Source organism: Rousettus aegyptiacus, unplaced genomic scaffold (assembly GCF_014176215.1).
Source record: "Rousettus aegyptiacus isolate mRouAeg1 unplaced genomic scaffold, mRouAeg1.p scaffold_m13_p_4, whole genome shotgun sequence".
NCBI lineage: Eukaryota > Metazoa > Chordata > Mammalia > Chiroptera > Pteropodidae > Rousettus > Rousettus aegyptiacus.
This window is the reverse complement of record NW_023416307.1, coordinates 14,179,331-14,200,546: the sequence shown is the minus strand read 5'-3', so window position 1 is coordinate 14,200,546 and position 21,216 is coordinate 14,179,331. Positions and strand designations below refer to the sequence as shown.

Genomic DNA, 21,216 nt, shown 5'->3' with positions numbered 1-21,216 from the left:
AATTTTCATGGAAACTAGCCAGTTTCATATGCTCTCTTAGTTAAAATATTAAATATAAATTCAAGCTTCAAATCATGGCAATTTTCCGCCATAAGACCCAAAATAATGAAGATCATTGCATGTGGACAAAGTGTAAGATTGTATATGTTGCATTATATACAACTTCAAGAAGAGCTATTTATATAGACTATGATGTGAGTGGTGCCAATTGAAATTATTAAATATTTAATCTTTGCCTATTGGTAAATATTTTTACATTGCATAAGAGATCCTTAAAATCCACAATATAATTTGATACAACCAGCTCTTTAATAGGAACCATACTATTTGATATTCACCTCTAAATTTTATTGCTCAAAAACCCACTAATTACGCAATAGATTTCAGTTTATTTAACAGTTCTTGAATTCTTCATTGGTAATTGAAGAACATATTGCATATATACCATGTGATGTCTATAAATAATATATAATAAGATAGATATCTTTTTATTAAATTGTTATTTGGTTTTTTTAATGAAAGTATACAGGATTGGGTGTCTTTTAATCTGAATTATAAAATTCAAAAAGAAAGTAAATAATTGTTGGTGAAAACATTTTGTTGAAGTTGTTGGCTATAAATGTTTCTTCCATGAGGATTTTTCAGTATAAAATATTTTCGCTTTAATTAGTACTTTAAAAGGTCAGTGAGAATGAGCATCATAATTTAACCAAAGTTATAGAGTATAAATACGTGTTCAGAATATGGCAAGTTAACATACACGTATATTTTGCCATATAATGTTAACTTGAGTTATGACTTTCCTAAATTTGTGGGGAATTTTCTATGGTGCCATTAAAAATAATGAAAGAAATAATGTTATATAAAAACATTTTATTGTTTTTCTTTTTGAAATTGTACCTCAGAAGATCTCCTTGCAGATATATAACATGATCATAATTTTAAGTCTTTGTGTCTCTCCTCCCCACCAACCTCACACATGGTCATTCATTTTTAACTATGCAAAGGAATTTTTTTTCTTTTTCCCTTACCTTTGTGTTTTTTCTTGTATCCTTAAAATAAATGTTACTATAAATTTTCTTTTGTTTTATGATATATTAGCAGATGTTAAAAATAAACAATGAATAAAGGATTCATGTGGTTAAATGTCATGAATCTATGGTAGTTATTACATATTTGAAATGCTAAAACATACCAGTTCTCAACAAGCTTCTTCAGGGACCAACTGTGATGGAATGGATCTGAAGGAATTTTTTGTGTTTGTTCATTTAATTTTTAAGTAATCTATGAGACATCGTCCTTTTCTATTACAGTATAAGTAGTTCTTTTATAGGAAGATCTGTAATTTTCCTATAGTTTCCCAATAGCTTAAAGTTATAATGAAATCATTTTGTTACACTAAATTTATTTGTGTTCCTGTTAATCCATGTTGTTTACAGTTGTCTGAGTGAAACTGAATTTCCATCAATCAAATTATTATACTTCACTATTTTAGAAACAGTTAAAATAATCATTTAGTTAGCTCTAAACTACTATAGATTTTAAAATCTTAATAAGTTTCAATGCCTTTTTAACAATTTTTATAAAGAAAATTTTCTACGATTGCACTGTTTCCAGCATAAATGTGCCTGAGGAAAAGAGGCTGTCATTTCTAAATGGCTATATTTTGCATGGTTAAAAGAGAAATTAACTATAAAAAATCATCTGTCTATGTTAAATACAAGTGCAGTAAACTCTTATGACTATCAAAGTAAGGAGAAAAGTATAATATGTGCTAATTCCATATTTTCCAATTTGCATGTAGTGAAAAGATTTCTGCTGCATGCTAAAATTCAAAAAAATAAAATAATGTCTTGGGCTGTTTTATTGTGCCCATAAAAAGAACCAGAGCTAAACTAGAAATTTATATGTAATTAAAATCTTAATGAATTTAAATTGTATAGATCAAAGTATACAGGCAACTAAGCTAACAGAAAAATTGACTGAAATAAATCTTGAATAAAGTTATTTGTCTGCTAGAAGATTTCCCACATTATATCAAGATGAAGACACAAATTCATATATAATTCTGCACGTAGCCTGGTCTCTGCAATAATGATAAAGAAAATTTTTATACAAATATATATATATTTTTACTTCAATAAAATTAATGTGCTTTTCTGTGCATTTATAATTTTTGAATTAGAAAAATGATATAAGGAAATGAAATTAATTTATATAGGAAAGATATTTTATGAGAAGTGAGAAAAGACACATGAATATTTCATGAGTGTTTTATAGGAATTTAATTCACAGGAGTATGAAAATATTCATAGTTCCCAGAAACTTAAAAAAAAAAAAGTAGAACCCATCTCACTGCTCAAACAGCCTCTTCTGGACACTTTAATATTCAGTGTAAATATGAGCTTTGCTAAAATATAGATTACAAATTCTTCCTAATTCCAGCAAAGAAGCACTGTGGGCTGACCATCATGATCATTTTTAATAGTGATTTTAATGATAGGGAATTTTAGAAGACCTATTAAATCTTGTACCCTTAAAATTTTGAAATCATGCCAATGCCTTTTATTATATTAAGCATTATTTTTATATGATTATCAAATTTCATTATTATGAACATTTTTTAAATTTTTTCTATTATAGTATATAAATATCCTCAAAGTTTAAGGAGTATAGAGCTTTTCCTTTACACACCACATGGCTCAGGATTCTTTTTTGGGGAATGTTCTAGTGCTTTCTCCAATAGCACCATCCTATAGGGGAAGATGAATGCCATGGACAGCATGATCAGAAGTGGTTTCAGAGGCTGGTATCACTCTGGTTCTTATCTTTTACATCATGTGTGGACCATGGAGATAATATTCTTGTTTTCTATTGTTGTTGTTACCTTACGTGTGTGTTAATTATATCTCAATAAAGATGGAAAATAATTAATTAAAACCTCAAGGGGAAAAATGACACATGCTCAAGATAGCCTGCACATTTTAGTATGGAAATGGACCTGGCTCAATATAAGTGTAAGCCCATTAAATCATCTAAATACTAGCAGCTTTAAAAATCTGAAGTTCTTAAGGGAAAAAAAAAGTGTGATTTTGTAGTAAACATCAAGCTTTTAAATTTCTTAATAAATGGAAAAATAATTGTGTACTATAAACAGGTTGCAGTAGTCTTTATCTTTAAGCAGGTTGTTAGTATCATTATTTGCATTTTCCTAGGCTTAATATACATTTTCTATCTCCAGATACATAGGGAAATTATCATAAATTGTCCTAGAGATAGCAATTAAGATTAGTAATTTATTCTCCTTTACAATTTATTAAGCTTTACTGAACACAAGTGGATTTCATAAAGGAGACAATTTTTTTGTTAATTCTGATATTATACATTCATACAACAAATAAGATCACATTACTTCTTCCCCAAATTCCAAAATAATCTTCCACTTAATCAATGTCTCTTTAAAGAGTACTTATTTACCTATTAAGAGAAATCTTTTATTTTTGCTAATTCGATGACTCAATACAACCATTGTCCTAATTGAAGTTTGTGGAACAGGAGCACATTATTTTCAAATTTTCTATCTGCAAATCTTTTTTTTAACTTTCTTTTTATTATGCTAAAATATATTATATAAGTGTACAGTTTGGTAATATTAAATACATTCATGATATTGTACAACATTATCACCATCCATCTCTGTAACTATTTTCAAATTCTAAAACTGAAACTCTATACCTGTTAAATAATAACTCTCAGTTCCTTTCTTCCCCCAGTGTCTGGCAATCATCAATATTGGCCTTTATGATTCTGACTATTCTATTTCATATAAGTAGAATCACACAGTACTTGTCTTTTGGTGCCTGGTGTATTTCACTTAGCATAATATCCTTCAGCTTTCTCCATGTTGTACCATATTTCAGAATTTCCTTTCTTTTTAAGGCTCAAAAATATTCCATTGTACATATATTCCACATTTTGCTTATCCATGCATCTATCGATGGACACTTGAGTTGCTTCCACGTTGAAGCTATTGTGAAAAATGCTCCTGTGAACACGGGTATACAAATATCTCTTTGAAACCTTGCTTTCAATTCTTTTGGGTATATGCCTAGAAAAGAAACTGCTGAATCATACAGCAATTCTATTTTTAGTTTTTTAAAGACACATTCTGCATCCATAGAGGCTGTACCACTTTACATTTCCTCTAACAGTACGAAAGGTTTCAATTTCTTCACATCATCATCAACACTTGTAATCTTCTATTTCTGATAATAGCTAATCTCACAGGTGTGAGGTGATGTCTCATTGCAGATTTTTTTTTTAAATAAAATATGACTTGAAAATATTCATATCTTCTTATTTGTTTCTAAAGTCAGAGTTCTCAGTTAGACTTGAAAACACTTTAAAACAAGTCCATGACAAACTCCCAACTTATTCTTGATGACCTTGATATCCCTCTGGCCTCATTGCAGTTTTGGTTTGTATTTCTCTGGTGATTAGTGATGTTGAGCATCTTTTCATGTGCTTCTTGGTCGTTTGTGTATCTTCTTTGGAAAAATGTCTATTCAAGTCCTTTGCACATTTTTGAATTGGGTTGTTTGTTATTGTCTTGTTGAGGTTCAAGAATTCTCTATATATTCTGGATATTAACCTTTTATCAGATAGATGATTTGAAAATATTTTGTTCAATAGGAGAAAAGAGGTATTTTACTCTGTTAATAGTATCTTGTGATGCACAAAATTTTTAAATTTTCATAAATTCTAATTTTCCTGTTTTTAGTTACTGGTGTCTTTGCTGTCATATCCAACAAAACATTGCTAAATTTAATGTCCTAAAACTTTTATCCTAAATTTTCTAAGGGTTTTATAGCTTTAGATCTTACACTTAGGTCTTTGATACATTTTTGAGTTAATTTTTTGCATATGTTGTTAGATAACGGTCCAACGTCATTCTTTTGCACATGAATGTCCATTTTTCACAGCACCATTTGTAGGAAGTACTATTCTTTCCTCCATAGAATGGATTTGACACCCTTGTCAAAAATCATTTGACCATGTTGTTATTTCTAGGCTCTCTATTCTATTTCATTGATCTATGTCTGACCAGTATTTTGCACTATGTTGTAAAATTAGGAAATGTAAGTCTTTTAGCTCGTTCTTTTTGACATTGTTTTAGTGACTTAGGTTACTTTAAGATTCCATATGAATTTTAGGATTTTTTTCTATTTTTATAAAAATAATCATTGGGAATTTGATAAAAAATTGCATTATATCTACGGATCACTTTGGGAAATACTGACATTTTAACAAAATTAAGTTTTCCAATCCATAAACATGAGATGTGCTTCTATTTATTTATTTCTATTTGATTACTTTCATCAATGTTTTACAATTTTCATTGTGCATGTTTGTCATTTTTTGGTTGTTAATTTCCAAGTATTTTATTCTCTTTGATGTTATTAAAATGGCCTTGTTTTTGAATTTTTCTTTTCAAATTGTTCATTGTTAGTGTATAGAACCACAAATGAATTGCGTGTGTCTACTTTACATTAATTTTCTTTTTAGGTATAAAAGTATTTTTGTGAAATCTGGAAGATTTTCTCCATATTAAATTATATCATCTGCAAACAAAGACAATTTTACTTCTTACTTTTTAATTTGAACCAATTTTATTTTATTTTTTTCCTTATTTTGCTAGCTAGAACTTTTTATCCTATGTTAAGTAGAAGTGGTGAAAGCAAGCATCCTTCCCTTGTTCCTGATCCTAGAGTAAAATATTTCAGTTTTTTACCATTGAGCATGATTCACTGTAGGTTATTAATAAGTTAATCCTTAAACAACATAGGTTTGAACTGCACAGGTCCACATATACACAACTTTTTTTTTTTTTTTTTTAAATGAATACCTGTACTGTTTTGTATCCACAGTCGAGAGTCTCTTGATGTGGAGCACCAATTTATATGTTTTGCTCTAACACCATTTTATATAAGGGATTTCAGCATCTGTGGATTTGGTATTCATGCAGAGTCCTGGAACCAATTCCCTATGGAAACTGAGGGACAACTAAGTTTTAAGGGAGTCAGACTTTATACATGGGCATTCAACTGTGTGGGCATCAGTGCCCCTAATGCCCATGTATCTCTAGGGTCCACTATATATGGCTTTTATTATGTCGATGTAGTATCTTTCTATACCTAGTTTTTTGAGCAATCTTATCTTGAAAGGGTGTCGAATTATATCAAATGCTTTTTCTGAATCAATTGAATTGATTATGTATGTATTTTTCTCCTTCATTCTGTAATTGTGGTATAGTATATTAATTATTTTTTATGATAAAACATCCTTGCATTCTAGGAATAAATTATGCTTGGTCCTGGTATAGAATCATTAATATGCTGCTGAATTTGGTTTGCTAGTATTTTGCTGAAGGAATTTGCATCGAAGTTTACAAAGAATATTGGCCTGTAGTTTATTTTATTTTTATTTATTTATTTTTTTCTGAAGTGTCTTCTGGTGTTAGTATCAGGTTAATATGATCTCATTGAATGAGTTAGAACATGTTCCCTCATCTTAGATTTTTAAGAAAATTTTGATAAAGATTGGTGTTAGTTCTTTAAATGTTTGACAGAATTCACAAGGGAAGCTTAAGTACAGCACTTCTCTTTGTTGGGTGATTTTTAACTACCAATGAATCTCCTTGACAGTTACAGGTCTAATCAGATTTTCTATTATTTCATGATTTAATATTGGTAGGTTTTGTGTTCTAAGAATTTTTTTTTTCATTTCATCTAGGTTATCAAATTGGTTGGCAACAATCGTTCATAGTACTTTTTAAATAACCCTTTTTATTTTTTAGAATCCATAGTAATGTCCACACTTGCATTTTTGATTTTAGTAATATGAGATACATGAAGTAAACTCTTTATTTAGCATTTTAAGAGAAGTAAAATGACAGAATAGATTGGCCACAATTCACAATAGTCAGAAGTGGCTGGTAAATGTCTTTCTTCTGCAATGAGAGGTTTAAGGATAAGAACTCTTAAGAATCAGATAGGCTGATTTGACTTTGCTTTAAATTTTTCATCATTGCATTTTACTATGATTATTATGTGCTCCTGTAAATTATAACAAAACTCATTCAATCATATCTATCTTATGGTGTTTGGAATTTCTGAAGATAGTTAGGAATTTATTTTGTTCAATCTAATGAGAATCCAGATACACATAATTAAGTAAATATTCTGAGAAAGAGGTTATGTTCTTTAAGATCTTAAATTAAATCTTAAAAATCATCTGTAGTATCATCATCTGTGTTAGTTTATCATTTTTATTTTTGTATGTAATTAATATCTTTGGGAAGAAAGACTAAATTTTCCTTACACACAGGTTTATGAGGATTATTTAGGCTTTCAATATTTTGGTATCTTAGGCCAAGATACAGTTGTGAGCAATGCAAAGTTTTAAGACAGAATCTTGTTCAAATCCAAGCTTTGCTTCCGATTGGTTAATTGATCTTCCTGAGCCTCCATTTATTTACTTATGAAATGAAGACTACAACCAAATTATGCTACTCTAAGTATTGAATAAAATACTATCAAATAATAGATTTTTCCCACAAACAAAAAGTTTTACTTAAAGAAATAAAAGATGCTTTAAATGCGTAGCAACAAAGGAGTAGGGTGAATAAGTAATAAAGGATAATTGTAGGTTTTGTAAGTGTCTCTTTGGGTCAGTTTCTTTAAACATAGTGTCTTTCTTGCATATTTTTTTAAATGTCAATTAAATAACTCTTTGTTGAATCCTTATTTTGCAAAATGAGAAGGTTCTGTGAAAGCTGGGGACACTATATATGATATGTATTATATGTGTTCTGTTCACCACATCCTCACAACAAAAAGCTTCTCACAATAAAACATACAAATACACAAATAAGGGGCATAATTAAAACTGAGAAATACTATGTCTAAATGTTATTAAAAGCTTAAATAGTTAAAAGGAGCCTTAGAGTTTCTATATGCATGGTGGAAGGAGGAGCATTTAATTGCAGTAGCTAAACTTACACCCAATCCCTTACTTAAAAAAAAAAAAAAAAAAAAAGGAAAGTACTTTAGCACAAAAAGAGTTGTATAGGTATAAACATTTTGGAATTGAACAGTTTTATGAATTAAAAAATAATATTCTGGTTATTTTTAAACATTAAGGGTTTTGTGAGTATTTAATAAAAATCTACATATTTTAGACTATAGGAGGAAATGATTGGTAATTAAACATGGATCATATTTTACATACTAAATGGGTTGTTAAAAATGTATCAAATGAATTCTTGTATAAATAATTTCACATGTACTATCTTATATTTTAATGAAATATAACATAATTTATTAGAACTAATGGAGATTTCTAGGTTGACTATAGAAACATATGATCTCTCTAGGTAAATTTGAAATACTATTATCAGTTTCCTCATAAATTAAGATTTTTAAGTGAAAAAATTATGAATTGTTTATGAAACAAATATTTTTTTATAGAACCGTTCTATTTTTAAATCAAAGGTTCTTATATAAGGAGTATATTTCAAGTGAAAGCCATTTGATTTAAGGGACAATAGTTACTTTCTGTGTAAAATCTCAAAGTTAAATTGTTTATCTATTAATTTTTATGCATAGTTTATACTCATGATGAAAAAGAACATTAAAAAATACAATAAAGAGAAAATTAATGAACCTTCGGAAGTGATGAGCTATAATTTTTAAATAACGCCATCAACATATTGTTTTGAGTAAAAGCCCCACACGAATAACACAAAATCATTTGATTAATTTATTTTCTACCGTTCATCAAATTACAGCCATGTGGCTAATTTGTTAAAAGTAGTCTAGAAATATTTATATCAAAATATATATCCTACAGATTATATGTTATATTTCATAAAATTCTCTAAGGTGCTTTAAATGAGATCATATTCTTTTATAACTAATGGTATCTTGAAATATAATATAATTTGTACAAAATGCAAATTTAAGTTTTCAAAATAAATGAAAATAAAATTGAACTGAGATGATTATGTACATAAAATTAAGAAAACTTAGATACTTTGCATAAGTAATGGAATTATTCCTCAAGTTATTCTTATATTTATAAAGAATAACTGGAATCAAAGTTTTAAAAAGCTCTACATCATGAATAAAGAGTTTTTAAAAATTACTTTTATTTGTATTCCAGCTTATTGCAAACTCCTGTAGAAGGGAGCCAGATAATTTTTTTCTCCCATTAAAAAGAAAAAAAATGTTGTTTTTGGCTTGTTTTGTTTAGAGAAAAAGGCTAGTTTTAGGTGAGAAACACTAGGGATTTCACTGTATTTCCAAATCTATTTAACAGCAGGTGTAATTTTGAATGACTAATTTGCCCTAGCTAAGCTTTGTGATTTCTCATAGCTGTCTGATATGTTTCACAGATCTTGACAACTTGAACGATTCCATTTTATGTCGATGAGACAGCAATTCAACAGCAAGGGAGTCCTTAACCGTTTATGTTGAACGGTAGGAAAACTCCATGGAGAGATTGGGTTTTAGAGAGCCAAGAAGAGAGCATGTCTAAATTTAATCTCATTTCAAAACTTTGCTCAGCCTAATTAGTTTGCAAATACGTAATTTATTTTACTCCACAGGTCATAAATATTCTGTAGCCACTGCTTCTCTTGACAGCCAAAGGAAAGGGATTTATAATACATTATCTGTACAAACAAAAACTTATTTGTTCAACTTCCTTTCATAAAGTCGGTTTCCTTTCTTAAAGGGAGAATGCAACTCCAAATTTTTCTCTCGGTATAATCATTTCCACATTTGTAAAAATAATGTACAAAGCATCATATCTTGCTGTCATTTGCCATTTTAAGTATCATTATTTTAATATATTTTAATATTTTGCTGTACTCTTTACATTTATTGCCAGGTGGCAAAAATGGTCACTTATGAAACCTAATTATATTGAAATCAAGCAGAAACATTAAATTACTGAAGGAAACTAGATTCTTTGTAGAACCTACTCCCGTTGGCATGTCAAAGAAAAATTCATGATTATTTGTAATTTTCAGAAGAGTTGCATTATGATTTTTAAACCATGCTGACTGAACATAACTATAAAATACCTTAATTTATGCCATTTGTCCTTAGAAAACTTTTAGTAGTTTATAATCTAGATCTACATGGAAAGAACCCATCCCACAGTTCAGTTTGTGGTTTTATTGTACTATTGTATGGGTACATACAGAGAAAAAAAGTCTTTCATTAACTAACTTCATGATTTGAGGTATGACTAATACGGAGTGCACAGCCTTTTATTTTTCAAGTGGCAGTTTGCTTTCAGGCCCTACCTTGAGTATTCAAAACCTATGTTTGGTAATATGCCAGTAAATTATATATGATTTAATGTATATATCCTCTCATTTAAGAATGGTAACTTAAATTACTGATCTGGGCTTTGCCTCCCCTGAATCTTGTTTCTTTCCCTCTCTTTAAATCAGGACTAATTTATAGAGCTCTTTCTATTCTACACAATAATCTTTAATGTTCAAACACTGTTAACAAGCCTCATAATAAGCATTATTGTACCAAAACCTTTGAGAGTCAGAACTCAAAAATGGACCAACTTCTTCTTGTGTATAATCTTTGTAAAACTTGCATCGGTAGGTTTACTTCCATGCCTCCCCCCTGTAATTTTGAAGCTTCTCAGGAAAGCCTTCTCTCATCCACTTCACCTTAGGGTGTTGTAGCCCAGCATTGTAATAACAGTTCAGCCATCATGTTCAACTCTTTGCTCCTCTCCTCTGCAAACTGCTGTGTGCTGAAATTCAGTCAGCAAAGTAGAGAGTCTTGACCCTGAGAACAGAAAAATATGAGGAAACATGGAGAAAAGCAACTCTGAATTTATCGTAATGTTATTATTAAAGAAGTGGTTTTTCCTTTCACAAAAGGTATGGAGGCACTCGAAGCACCTCACAATTCCTATGAAATGTTAAAGGAAGAGGCATGCTGACAACTCCAGCCAAAAGGAGCTTTTACTAAAAATATGAAAATGTGGAGTTGCTTTTTTGGGGGGAGCGGAGGGGAAGGAGTTTTATTTTTTAATCTCAGTAATAACTTTAATTTCCCCTGATTTGAAATGTTCTGATATTTTGATAGCTCTATTGTTATCCATTTTAATCTCAAGACAAAGTGTGATCTCCACACTTCTGATTCATGAAGAATGTTATTTGTAATTAAAATTGTGTGCTTTAAATTGTTCCTTTTCTTGCTTAATTGTATCAAGACAAACAATCGAATATAAGCATTACCAGTTTTTCACACACAGCTGAGTTACAGTCTCTTGCATGATTTTAAAACGATTACAGCAGCTGTGCCTTTACATCATAGGTATTTGGAGGCATATCACATATCAAAGTCATCTGTAGCAGTAAAAGTATCTATAGCAATTTCTCATATATTCTCATATAGCATAGTCTCTCTATAGATTATCTGGGTAAATTTTAATATTTATAAGTAAATATCACTAAGGCTATTTTTGCCAGTAAATAGAAAGTATTTTGCCATTAAACATAAAATCAAAGATGAATAACTTTTAGACTCTCCACTATTTTTCATTATTTCGCAGTCAGCAGATAACGTTCCCCTTTATGTAGATAACTGATCCATGGTTGTTTTTATTTCACAGATCACAAATTATTTTGTTTTTATTTATTTTTTATTTCTTAGTTACAGCTGACATTCAATATTATGTAGGTTTCAGGTATACAGCCGAGTGGTTAGACATTTATATAATTTACAGAGTGATCCCCCTAATAGGTCTAGTATCCAACTGGCACCATACATATTTTTGTCTGTAACTTCTTTCAACTTTTTTCTATGTTTTTATTTTTGTGACATTTAATAAAAGTGTTTATTTAAAAGTTGAGAGACCAACTCAGTCCAGAGAGTTAGCTGGATTTCAGTCAGTAGAAGACTCAAGCCCGGAGCCACGTGAATTCTTTCATGGGTCTGAGCCACACATCCCTGCGATTTCTTATTGCAAAAGTTACTGTAGCGGACTCCTCTATGTCCCCGTGCTACATCCAGTCATTCTCTATCAAGGTAAAGAAGAGGTTAGTCAAACACCCACTGCTCCATGACATCATAATGAATGTAGACTGATCCATGACAATATTGATTGCATAAGAGTCTAAGCATTTTTATTATAAGCTCTGAAAAAAAATTATAAAGCTGTCATATCTGAAGAACAGTAGGCCTAATTCAGTTTGCTTTTAAATTTGTTATCTTAACTGACTGTATTGATAGAATAGGATGAATTTAAACTCTTGAATTCCTTGTTAGGCTTGAGCAGGAACTTTCTTAAGGACAGTAGGGATCCAACTTCTTAGCATTCTAGCTACCTAACTCAGTTTGATTGCCTCTCCCATTCCATAATCTGTATGAACAGATCCATCTATGCACTATCCTCTCCATTGTAGCTATATCCATTTTCTTGTGCTGATATTATATGTGTTGACTCTAGTTCACCAACAGACTGGGTTTGGGTTTCCAGAAAAAGTTCACAGGTTGTTAGCCTGTCAGAAATGGTTGAATTCGAGACTTGATTTTTCCTTTTATCCTTATAGCTTCTAATCAGATTCCCTGCCAATGAGTCTTTTCCCAGCTTCCCTCCCATAACTCTGACACTATAATATGTGTTTTCATCTGAGGCTTTGACTAGGCAGTGCGCTCTCAAAAGCAAGTTCAGTTTTTTCTTTCAAAATATGGAAAATGAGAAATACAAATATAAATACTGTCAATTAGAAATTTATCCTTTCTGCTGATTTTAGAACATAGGTACTGGATCAAATAAGATTGGGATGATATCTGGACTATATATTTTTACCATTACTCTTTATTTGGTATATTTGATAAAATATAGCAAATATACCAAATATATGTAAAAATAATATATATGTAATGTTCATATATTCTAAATTCTGAGTTTTAAACAAAGAAAACATCTCTACAGTGCATCCAGCCATTTTTTTTCTTTTCTGTACTCTAATAAGTAATTCAATAATAATAAATAATTATAATAAATTTTTATCTAAAGAAATGTCAGGAAAATGAATATTGAAGAAAAGAATGGAACAAAAGGAAATATTGAAACAAATTTATTAAATCTATTTATACAGCATAGAATGAAAAATGTTATCTAGTGACCCTATATCATAATGTAATTAATTATCAGAAATATGCTAACGTTATCTTTGAATTTTATTGCATGTAAACCATGGTTCATATAATACAATAGCCCTACAAATATAATCCTGGTTACCTATAGTTTAATGTTTTATTTTATGATTATGTCTTTTATGAACTGATCATTTCTTTGGAGTTAGTATATAAACCAGACATATCTTCCTTTTTTCTTGTTCATCAAGACATTGCCATTTCCACTAGTTCATTTTTGCTCTGTTTAGCAAAAGCAGTAAAGATAGAAACAACTTTGGAGTTTTCTTAGTTCTATCATAGGAATTTGTAAAGATGTAATATTTTGAAATCTGCAATTGTATCTAAAATTCTCTGGCAAATTAAAGGTGTTGGTGTGACCGAGGAGATGTTTCTATTAAGCTTTAAATTCCTGTGTGGTTTCAGATTGTTATATCTCCTTCCTGTCATGTTGAATCCAGGTTTGATACAGTGTATAAGTGAGAAGAAGTTCAGAGATAAAACATGAAAGATGATAACCTTTAAAGTAGCATGAAAAATAATTCGATTTGATTTGAGATTATCAAATAAATGATCCACTTTTGCTGTAGAGTCAATTTGGTGACGCTCCTTGGACATGATGAAACACCTTATACCAGAAGCCAGGGTTCTATATGTTGAATTCCATTTCTCCATTGTATAAAAAATCTATTTAGAGTAGACAAAATATTTGGGATGCATACAGTAAAGATGTTATTTAAATTATTCTTATTTCTTGAATATGGTAAAAGTAAAAAAAAAAAAAATACTTTCTACGCTTTGAATATAACTATCACCAAAAAAACAGTTTTCTTTTTTGGAAGTCACTGCACTGGGTTAGAAACCTAAAATAGAGGTGAAGAAGAGGACAGTTCACAAATCATTTTCTTCTTATATATATTTCTTAGCTTTTTCAGGTATTTCATGAAATGATTTACACTGACGTTTTTTAATCAGCTTTGTAATAGATTGATTTGTTTACTTATTAAAATGTTTTAATCATAGGCATGTATGTGTGTGTATGTGTATGTATGTGTGTGTATACATATATATATATATATATATATATTTTTTTTTTTTCTTCTTCTAGCAATGGTTGTTTTGAGCAACCTGGAACCAAACACAACTTATGAGATCAGAGTTGCAGCTGTGAATGGAAAAGGGCAAGGAGACTACAGTAAAATAGAAATCTTCCAAACATTACCAGTTCGTAAGTACTCTGCTCTGTTTGTCTCCCTATGGCTATTCTCTTCATTTTCAACTTAAACAGGGTTTTAAAATTCAGGGAGATGTTTCGACACTTTGGGGAAGTGAATTATATCTTTGTTAAAGTGGTTTCTGAATATGGTGGCATCTCGGATTTATAAAAATAACTTTGCTCTAGGGTAAGGCAAAAAAAGAAAAGATACACTGCACTATATACAGTAAAATAGCTCTCAGGAAATCATCTCAATCGGAAGGTGTCCTATTTATTCATAGTCTGATTAATAGAATTGTAGTGCTCAGACTGTATTCTGTGAGAGAGAAGAGCATCTGTGTAATGTGTCCGATATTCTATTCTTTCCATGAGGCATGACTGTTGCTTTTATCTCATAAATTATATAGGACCTAAGTGTGAGAAAAATGCACCACTAAAATTCATTACAGTGGTGACTGCAGAAGGATAATCATTGTAGCCTTGTTCTCATTGCTACCCTGTATTATAAGTCAATTGTGTGAAGTTTAGATAAATTTAAAAAGACTTAACATATCTTTTATGTTGAATAAATTGTTTTAAAATGTTAGAAAAATAGTGTGATGAAACAAAAGCTCTTATGATATTTATGCATAACCCTAGCTATTATATACATATATTAGGACAGTCAAATTGGCCACAGGAATTATCTTATCCCAATTTGTGACCAATTCTTCTGTTTCTCTGAAAATCTGCTAGATGTGTTCCCTTTTCTTCCTTTACAAGACCAGTGCCTTTTTTAGTTTCTTATAATTTTTTCACTTATAAGTACATCTTGATTCAAAAACCTACCTTTATTAAAATGAGTATAAAGTAACTTAACAAAAATGTAAAGAGAGCTGTCCCGCCTCCCTTGATAATCCTCACACCACCACCCTGCACCTTCCCATTTCCGAAACGCACCTTTGCCCAACTGTGACCCTCATGTCACCTCCCTCAACCGCCACAGTGCTCTCTGCACCAGGAAGTCAAACTAATTATTGCATTCTGCCTTTATTTCCCTTCTTTTTATAGTCTCCGGGGTCACTGCACATCAGCTTCCAATGAAAGCATCATCTCTTTCATAAGACCTTGGCTAACTTTTATTTTCTTCTTCATTTAGGTGTACTTAGCTTTATTCATTCACAGGACACCTCTGTAGGTGTTTCAACCATAAAACAGCTCTCTCTTGCCCTTTACTTTCTTCTCTCTCCCTTTTAAATGGTAACTTCTAATCTCTTAGTGTACTTTTGTTTAGTTGCAAATCTCTGTCTTTGATAGTGAATGCTTTGAGAGTAGAGACAATGTTTGTTTTTTGTTTTCTATTTTTTTTTAATAATAAGTATGTATTTTAACTAATTTTAGGATTCTCTTGATGTTTAAATGAGATAACATAATGCTAAGTACTTAATATGTCATAACTATCCATTATTATGTTTTGATTCTTGTTTATATTATCATTTTTGCATAAACATTGTATTGTAATTGCTAATAGAAACCGTTATTTTAATCAATTTCTGATACAATCTGCATTTGTTCTGAAATTTATTTGCTTTTCAAAGGAAGTATCAATTGTAATGGAATCACAAATTTGGCATATTGTAAAGGTTAAATATGGACATAAATTTTTAAACTATATATTTTAAAACATTTATTACTGAAAATAGTTTCTGCTTTATAATTATCTCAAAATACTATTTAAAATGGTCATTACAATATTATTAAATGAATTTATACTGTACAGTGTATAAATTCTAAAATCCATTTAGAAATGATACTAATCCACCATCCCGAGAACTGCATCCATTGTATAGTATTTAAATTTTCCATAATCTCTTATTAAATACTTTTAAGAAATTTTTCTACTGGTTTTTACAGAACTCTTAATTCACTTATCAAAAATATGCTGCATATATATCATATGTCATAATATCTATATACCAATATAATTAGCTTTAACGAACAATCACTTTACAATTAGTCTATCCACGTTATTTCTATGTGGCTGCACCATGCAATACTATTTTATTATTTATTTGCATACCAGTAAACACAGCTATCATATTTCTTTAATGACCTACGTTTTATCAATAAACTATTCACTAGTTTAAGGTTATAAACACCATATTGAAAATAAAAATAACATGCTGAGAAAAGGAACAGGTTCTCCAGGTTCGGAAACATGCAGTCCTCTCCCCTGGATTCTGCCTAGTTCTTCTGTCTTCTCAGTCTTCTGAGTAGACCAGATATTACAGGTTTCAGACTTGTAATCTACAATGTATCTCTGCTAATTCCTTACTATTACCATATTCCTATTAGTATCCATAGGGATTGGAGGAAACAGAGGTAGAGGAGGCCAGTGCATGTACAAGGGCATCCCATCTGTAACACAGTAGAAAGTCCCCATTCCAAGCTGCCAGCCAGTGACAACATCCTTCACATAAAGAACTCTTACACTTTAGTGAGTCCCTGTACCCATTTAGAACATTAAATGCACCTTTGTTATAAATCATCTCTATGTGAAGAATAGTATTGTGAGCAAGTATGTTTGATGCTGAGAGAAAAAAAATATATTAAAACATGTCTATAGATTGAATACTACAAAATTTCTTTATTCAAAAATACAATAATTTTTTTTAAATGCTCATTAAAGCAGATAACTAATTGCTAAGCCATAATCATTCCTGGTAGAGATATATTGCATATAAGTTGATGCTTTCATGTGGTGATATTAATAAATATATACAGAATGTTTACGAGCTAAATTTACATGAATAAAATAAATAGGAATATTCACTGATAATAAGAGAAATAACATTTTACACTTGTACAACGTGATACTATTCTCAGAACATTGGTGCATCGGTCTAAACAGTGTTTTTGGTCCTGAAATTTCACAATTTTGACATGGTACTTCTAGATTTATGAATGTTGCTGTTTCTTGGAAGGGAGAAGGAGGGTCAAAGGTTATATCACAACAAAGGGCAAATAGCAAATGTTAAAGCCAGGGTAATATCATACATTTTGGTTATATGACAGTGTGTGTGTATTTTTTAATTAAAATGCAGTTTCTCTAGGTATCTAAGGTGTGTACAAATGTCAAGAATGTTCTATTGTATATTTAGGTGAACCAAGTCCTCCATCCATACATGGACAGCCAAGCAGTGGGAAGAGCTTTAAACTCAGTATCACCAAACAGGATGATGGAGGGGCCCCAATTTTGGAATACATTGTGAAATATAGAAGTGTAAGTACCCCATTTGTTTTCATTTTGTATAAATTGTTTTCCAATTGCATTAAATCTGCATTGAGTTCATAGACATATCAGCAGTGAATGCATATTAAATAACAGTGATGCAATAGAACTCATAGAAATTTAAATAATTTTCTATTGCTGAAGTCTATTATAAATTATAAAATGCTTGCTGTTTTTGGTAAAATCTAAGGATAAATCATCAAAATAATTCCATTGTTTTCATCCTGTGATTTCTAAGTGTTTCTTAGGTGAGATACCATTTTCCCTGGTTTTCTGTCCAGTTAGTAGAATAATTTCACCTCTTCTTCTAGTGGCTATTAGCAACTTTCTTTGCATGCCAATATTTCCTAAGCTCTCTTGTCAACTTTATTTATTGTAGGTAGAATTATTAGCAAATCACACCTTAAATAAATTGCTTTAATCAGCATTAAGAGGGAATGGCCGCATTGAACTTGAGCAAGTGGATTTTCTTCACTTTTAATTAGCAGAGCTAATATGGGACTTTGCACAGCTAAGAGCTGCCTTGCGACTTTTAATATGTGCTCTGGGTGAAAGATGACCACTGATTGCAGAGTGATGAAGAAAGTGGCCTGCCGGACTTTGTCTTTTTGCCTCTAGATGAAAATGATGCCAAAGGACACTGAAAGTGATTTCTCCTAACAACTTTGCTATAAGTAACACTGAGTTTGTGTCTACCGTGGAATATGTTAAAAATGAAAGATTTTAATTAAACTTTGTAAGATTTATTAATTAATGCTTATGATTATTATCTTCATAATACAGTAGCAATTATATATACTATATAATACATATACACATTTATTTATACTATATATATAACATATATAAACATTTACTAACAGTTTCCAAGTATATTATGTTTTAGCAAATGATACTTAAACAATTGTTTCTTAATAGTATATAGATAAATTTTAAATATTTTCCACCAATCCACAACTGTCTAAATGAGCAATCCCCAACCTTTTTAGCACCAGGGACCAGTGCTCCTATGAGGATCTAATGCCTGATGATCTGAGGGGGAGCTGAGGCAGTGATGCTGGTGCTGGGGATGGGCTGCAAATAGAGATGAAGCTTCACTCACTTGCCTGCCGCTCACCTCCTGCTGTGTGGCCTGGTTTCTAACAAACCGCAGATGGTACCAGTCTACGACCCAAGGTTTGGGTCCCTCTGGTCTAAATGATAATACTGCCACTTCTAAATTCAAACATCCAAGTTTTGAGGGGTTTCTCTGTGAATCTGATAGTGTGCTAGTCAAGCCAGTTTTCTTATTTGATCATCTGGAAACTCTTTGCAAGGGAAGGAATCTTCCTCTAAGGGAAATAAGCCTGAACTGAATTCATGAATTGGATTGTGAGAACAAATCTTCCCTGCCATGCTTATCATCTGAACCTAGAAGATTTTATGGTTCAAAATAAAGGTAAATAATAAGAACTCATAGAGAACCCCAATAAAATCCCATGGTGTACACTGAAATGCAATGACTAGTTGTAAAAATATGTCTCACATATCTTTATGCATAATTTCTACCTAAAACTATGCTGGACTTCTCTTAAGAGTTGATATTAGAAATAACACAGATCCTATACTGAGTTAAACCAATCTTTGATCAATTGATAATAGCAACTATTTCCTATTTTATTTTTTCTTCTTCCTTTTTAGTGGTTTTTATTACTAAAATGTGTATATTTTAGGAATGCTGTGACTTCTTTCAGCTGCGTTTCTATTTCTAGTTATTCAAAAGTAAAGTTCAGAAACTAACAAGAATCTGACTATATACATCTTTCTCAAAATAGTTAAGAGATAGCATTACAAATTCAATCAAAATAACCTATTAATGTCATATTTGCAGAAAATGATCAGTATTTTTGCACAGGTTTTACTCTTAAAATCAATGTAAACTGTGTACCTGTTAAGAGGGCCTTTTGGACTGCAGGTTATACAAAATGCGACTAGAGAGGCTTAAACCGAGAAGCATTTTTTTTCTCACATTAAACACATGTATATGTTAAGACAATCCAGGGCTAGAGAAACATGTTAGCAACATAGTCACACATCTAAAGGGTTTTTCTTTATATTCTTTCATTCTCAGCATGTTGGCTTTTGTCTTCATCTAGAATATCTGTGTTCCTAAGATCCACCTTCAGAATATGAAGAGAATGGAAAGAAAAGGGACAATAGCTTGTTTAAGCTGAATTTGTGTCTTTTTTTCCCTTTTTTCAGCAGTACTGTACAGGTTTTCTATAAACCTCACCTAGCAGAATTAAATTATGTCTCATTAGATAGAATTATGTCTCATGACCAGCCCTAAATGAAAGGTAGTTATACTTGGGAGTTGGGTCAGCCTAACAGCGTAGTCTGCCACAATTCTTAATGGAATTATCTTTATTATCTTAATGACTATCTTAGTCACTAGAGCTGCCATAACAAAATGCCATAGACTGAGTAGCTGAAACAACAGAAATATAATATTTTCTCACAGTTCTGGAAAATGAAATTCCAAGGTCAAACTGCCAGCAGATTTAGCTTACCATAATGAAAATGATCAGTTTTCAAGGGAAGCTATAATTGACTGATATGATAATCAATTACCATGTCACTACTCTCAGAGCTACAAGCATTTTAACAGGGGACATTGTTTTAATAGTAGAATTTTATGCTCCTATTGCCAGATTTGTAAAAGTAATTTCTTACCACCCTTTGTAGTGAAAAGAAATCATTTCTCATTCTGGTAGACTTAAAAAATACTTTTATAATTAATCAAACATAAAGTGATATTTGTTCACATTTTAACAGGCAAACTAAATCTTACACAATTTTGGTGATTTGGTGGTGATGAAGAATAGATACCAGAATGTAAGACATTATAGTCTAAACACAGTTTTGCAGCAGTAAGAGCTCAATTGAAGTCTGCCTATGGATGTAATATTGACCCCTCAGCTACTCTCCCATTTCATCTCAAATGCTTAGCTCCTGTGCTTACAAATGTAGGCATTCTGATTCACTTTATCTTTACCATATGATTTAATGATATGCCTTCTACTCCAGTGCACTAAAATAATCTCCATATCACTGTTCTTTTATTTTATTTTTTTTTCTTTATCTCCTTTCTCCACCTCCTCCATCCTGCAAACATTAAGCTTTGTAGGTCTAATTGGAAATTCCGTGGTTCAATATAAAGTTATATTAATAGGTCAAACAGTTCCTGACCTTGGGAAAAACTAATTTTTTCATGGTTTTTTGGTCAACATTTTATTTATTCACGTTTAAAAAACGTTCATGTTTCGGAAGATCTGGTGGCTAAATATTTACAGCAGCATTTGCCTTGATATTTACACTCATGTTAAAATATTAACTACTGTTATGAAAAGGTTCTTAGTCGTCTGTTCTCTTCATGTGATTCCAAGCCACTTTACCCATTAGTTTCTCAAACTGCCTGAAATCTGCAGCAATATAAAAGTACAACTGAATAA

At 30.9% G+C, this 21,216-nt stretch overlaps 1 protein-coding gene across 2 annotated transcripts in view; it reads left to right on the top strand.

Moving 5' to 3' along the window:
* NCAM2 (neural cell adhesion molecule 2) overlaps positions 1 to 21,216 on the top strand; it is a 395,919-nt gene that overhangs the window by 336,347 nt on the left and 38,356 nt on the right. For both annotated transcript variants that reach the window (XM_036218500.1, XM_036218501.1), the window contains exons 13-14: positions 14,347 to 14,466; positions 17,595 to 17,716. In XM_036218500.1, coding sequence (XP_036074393.1) covers positions 14,347 to 14,466; positions 17,595 to 17,716 — 242 coding nt within the window. The remainder of the gene's footprint in view (positions 1 to 14,346; positions 14,467 to 17,594; positions 17,717 to 21,216) is intronic.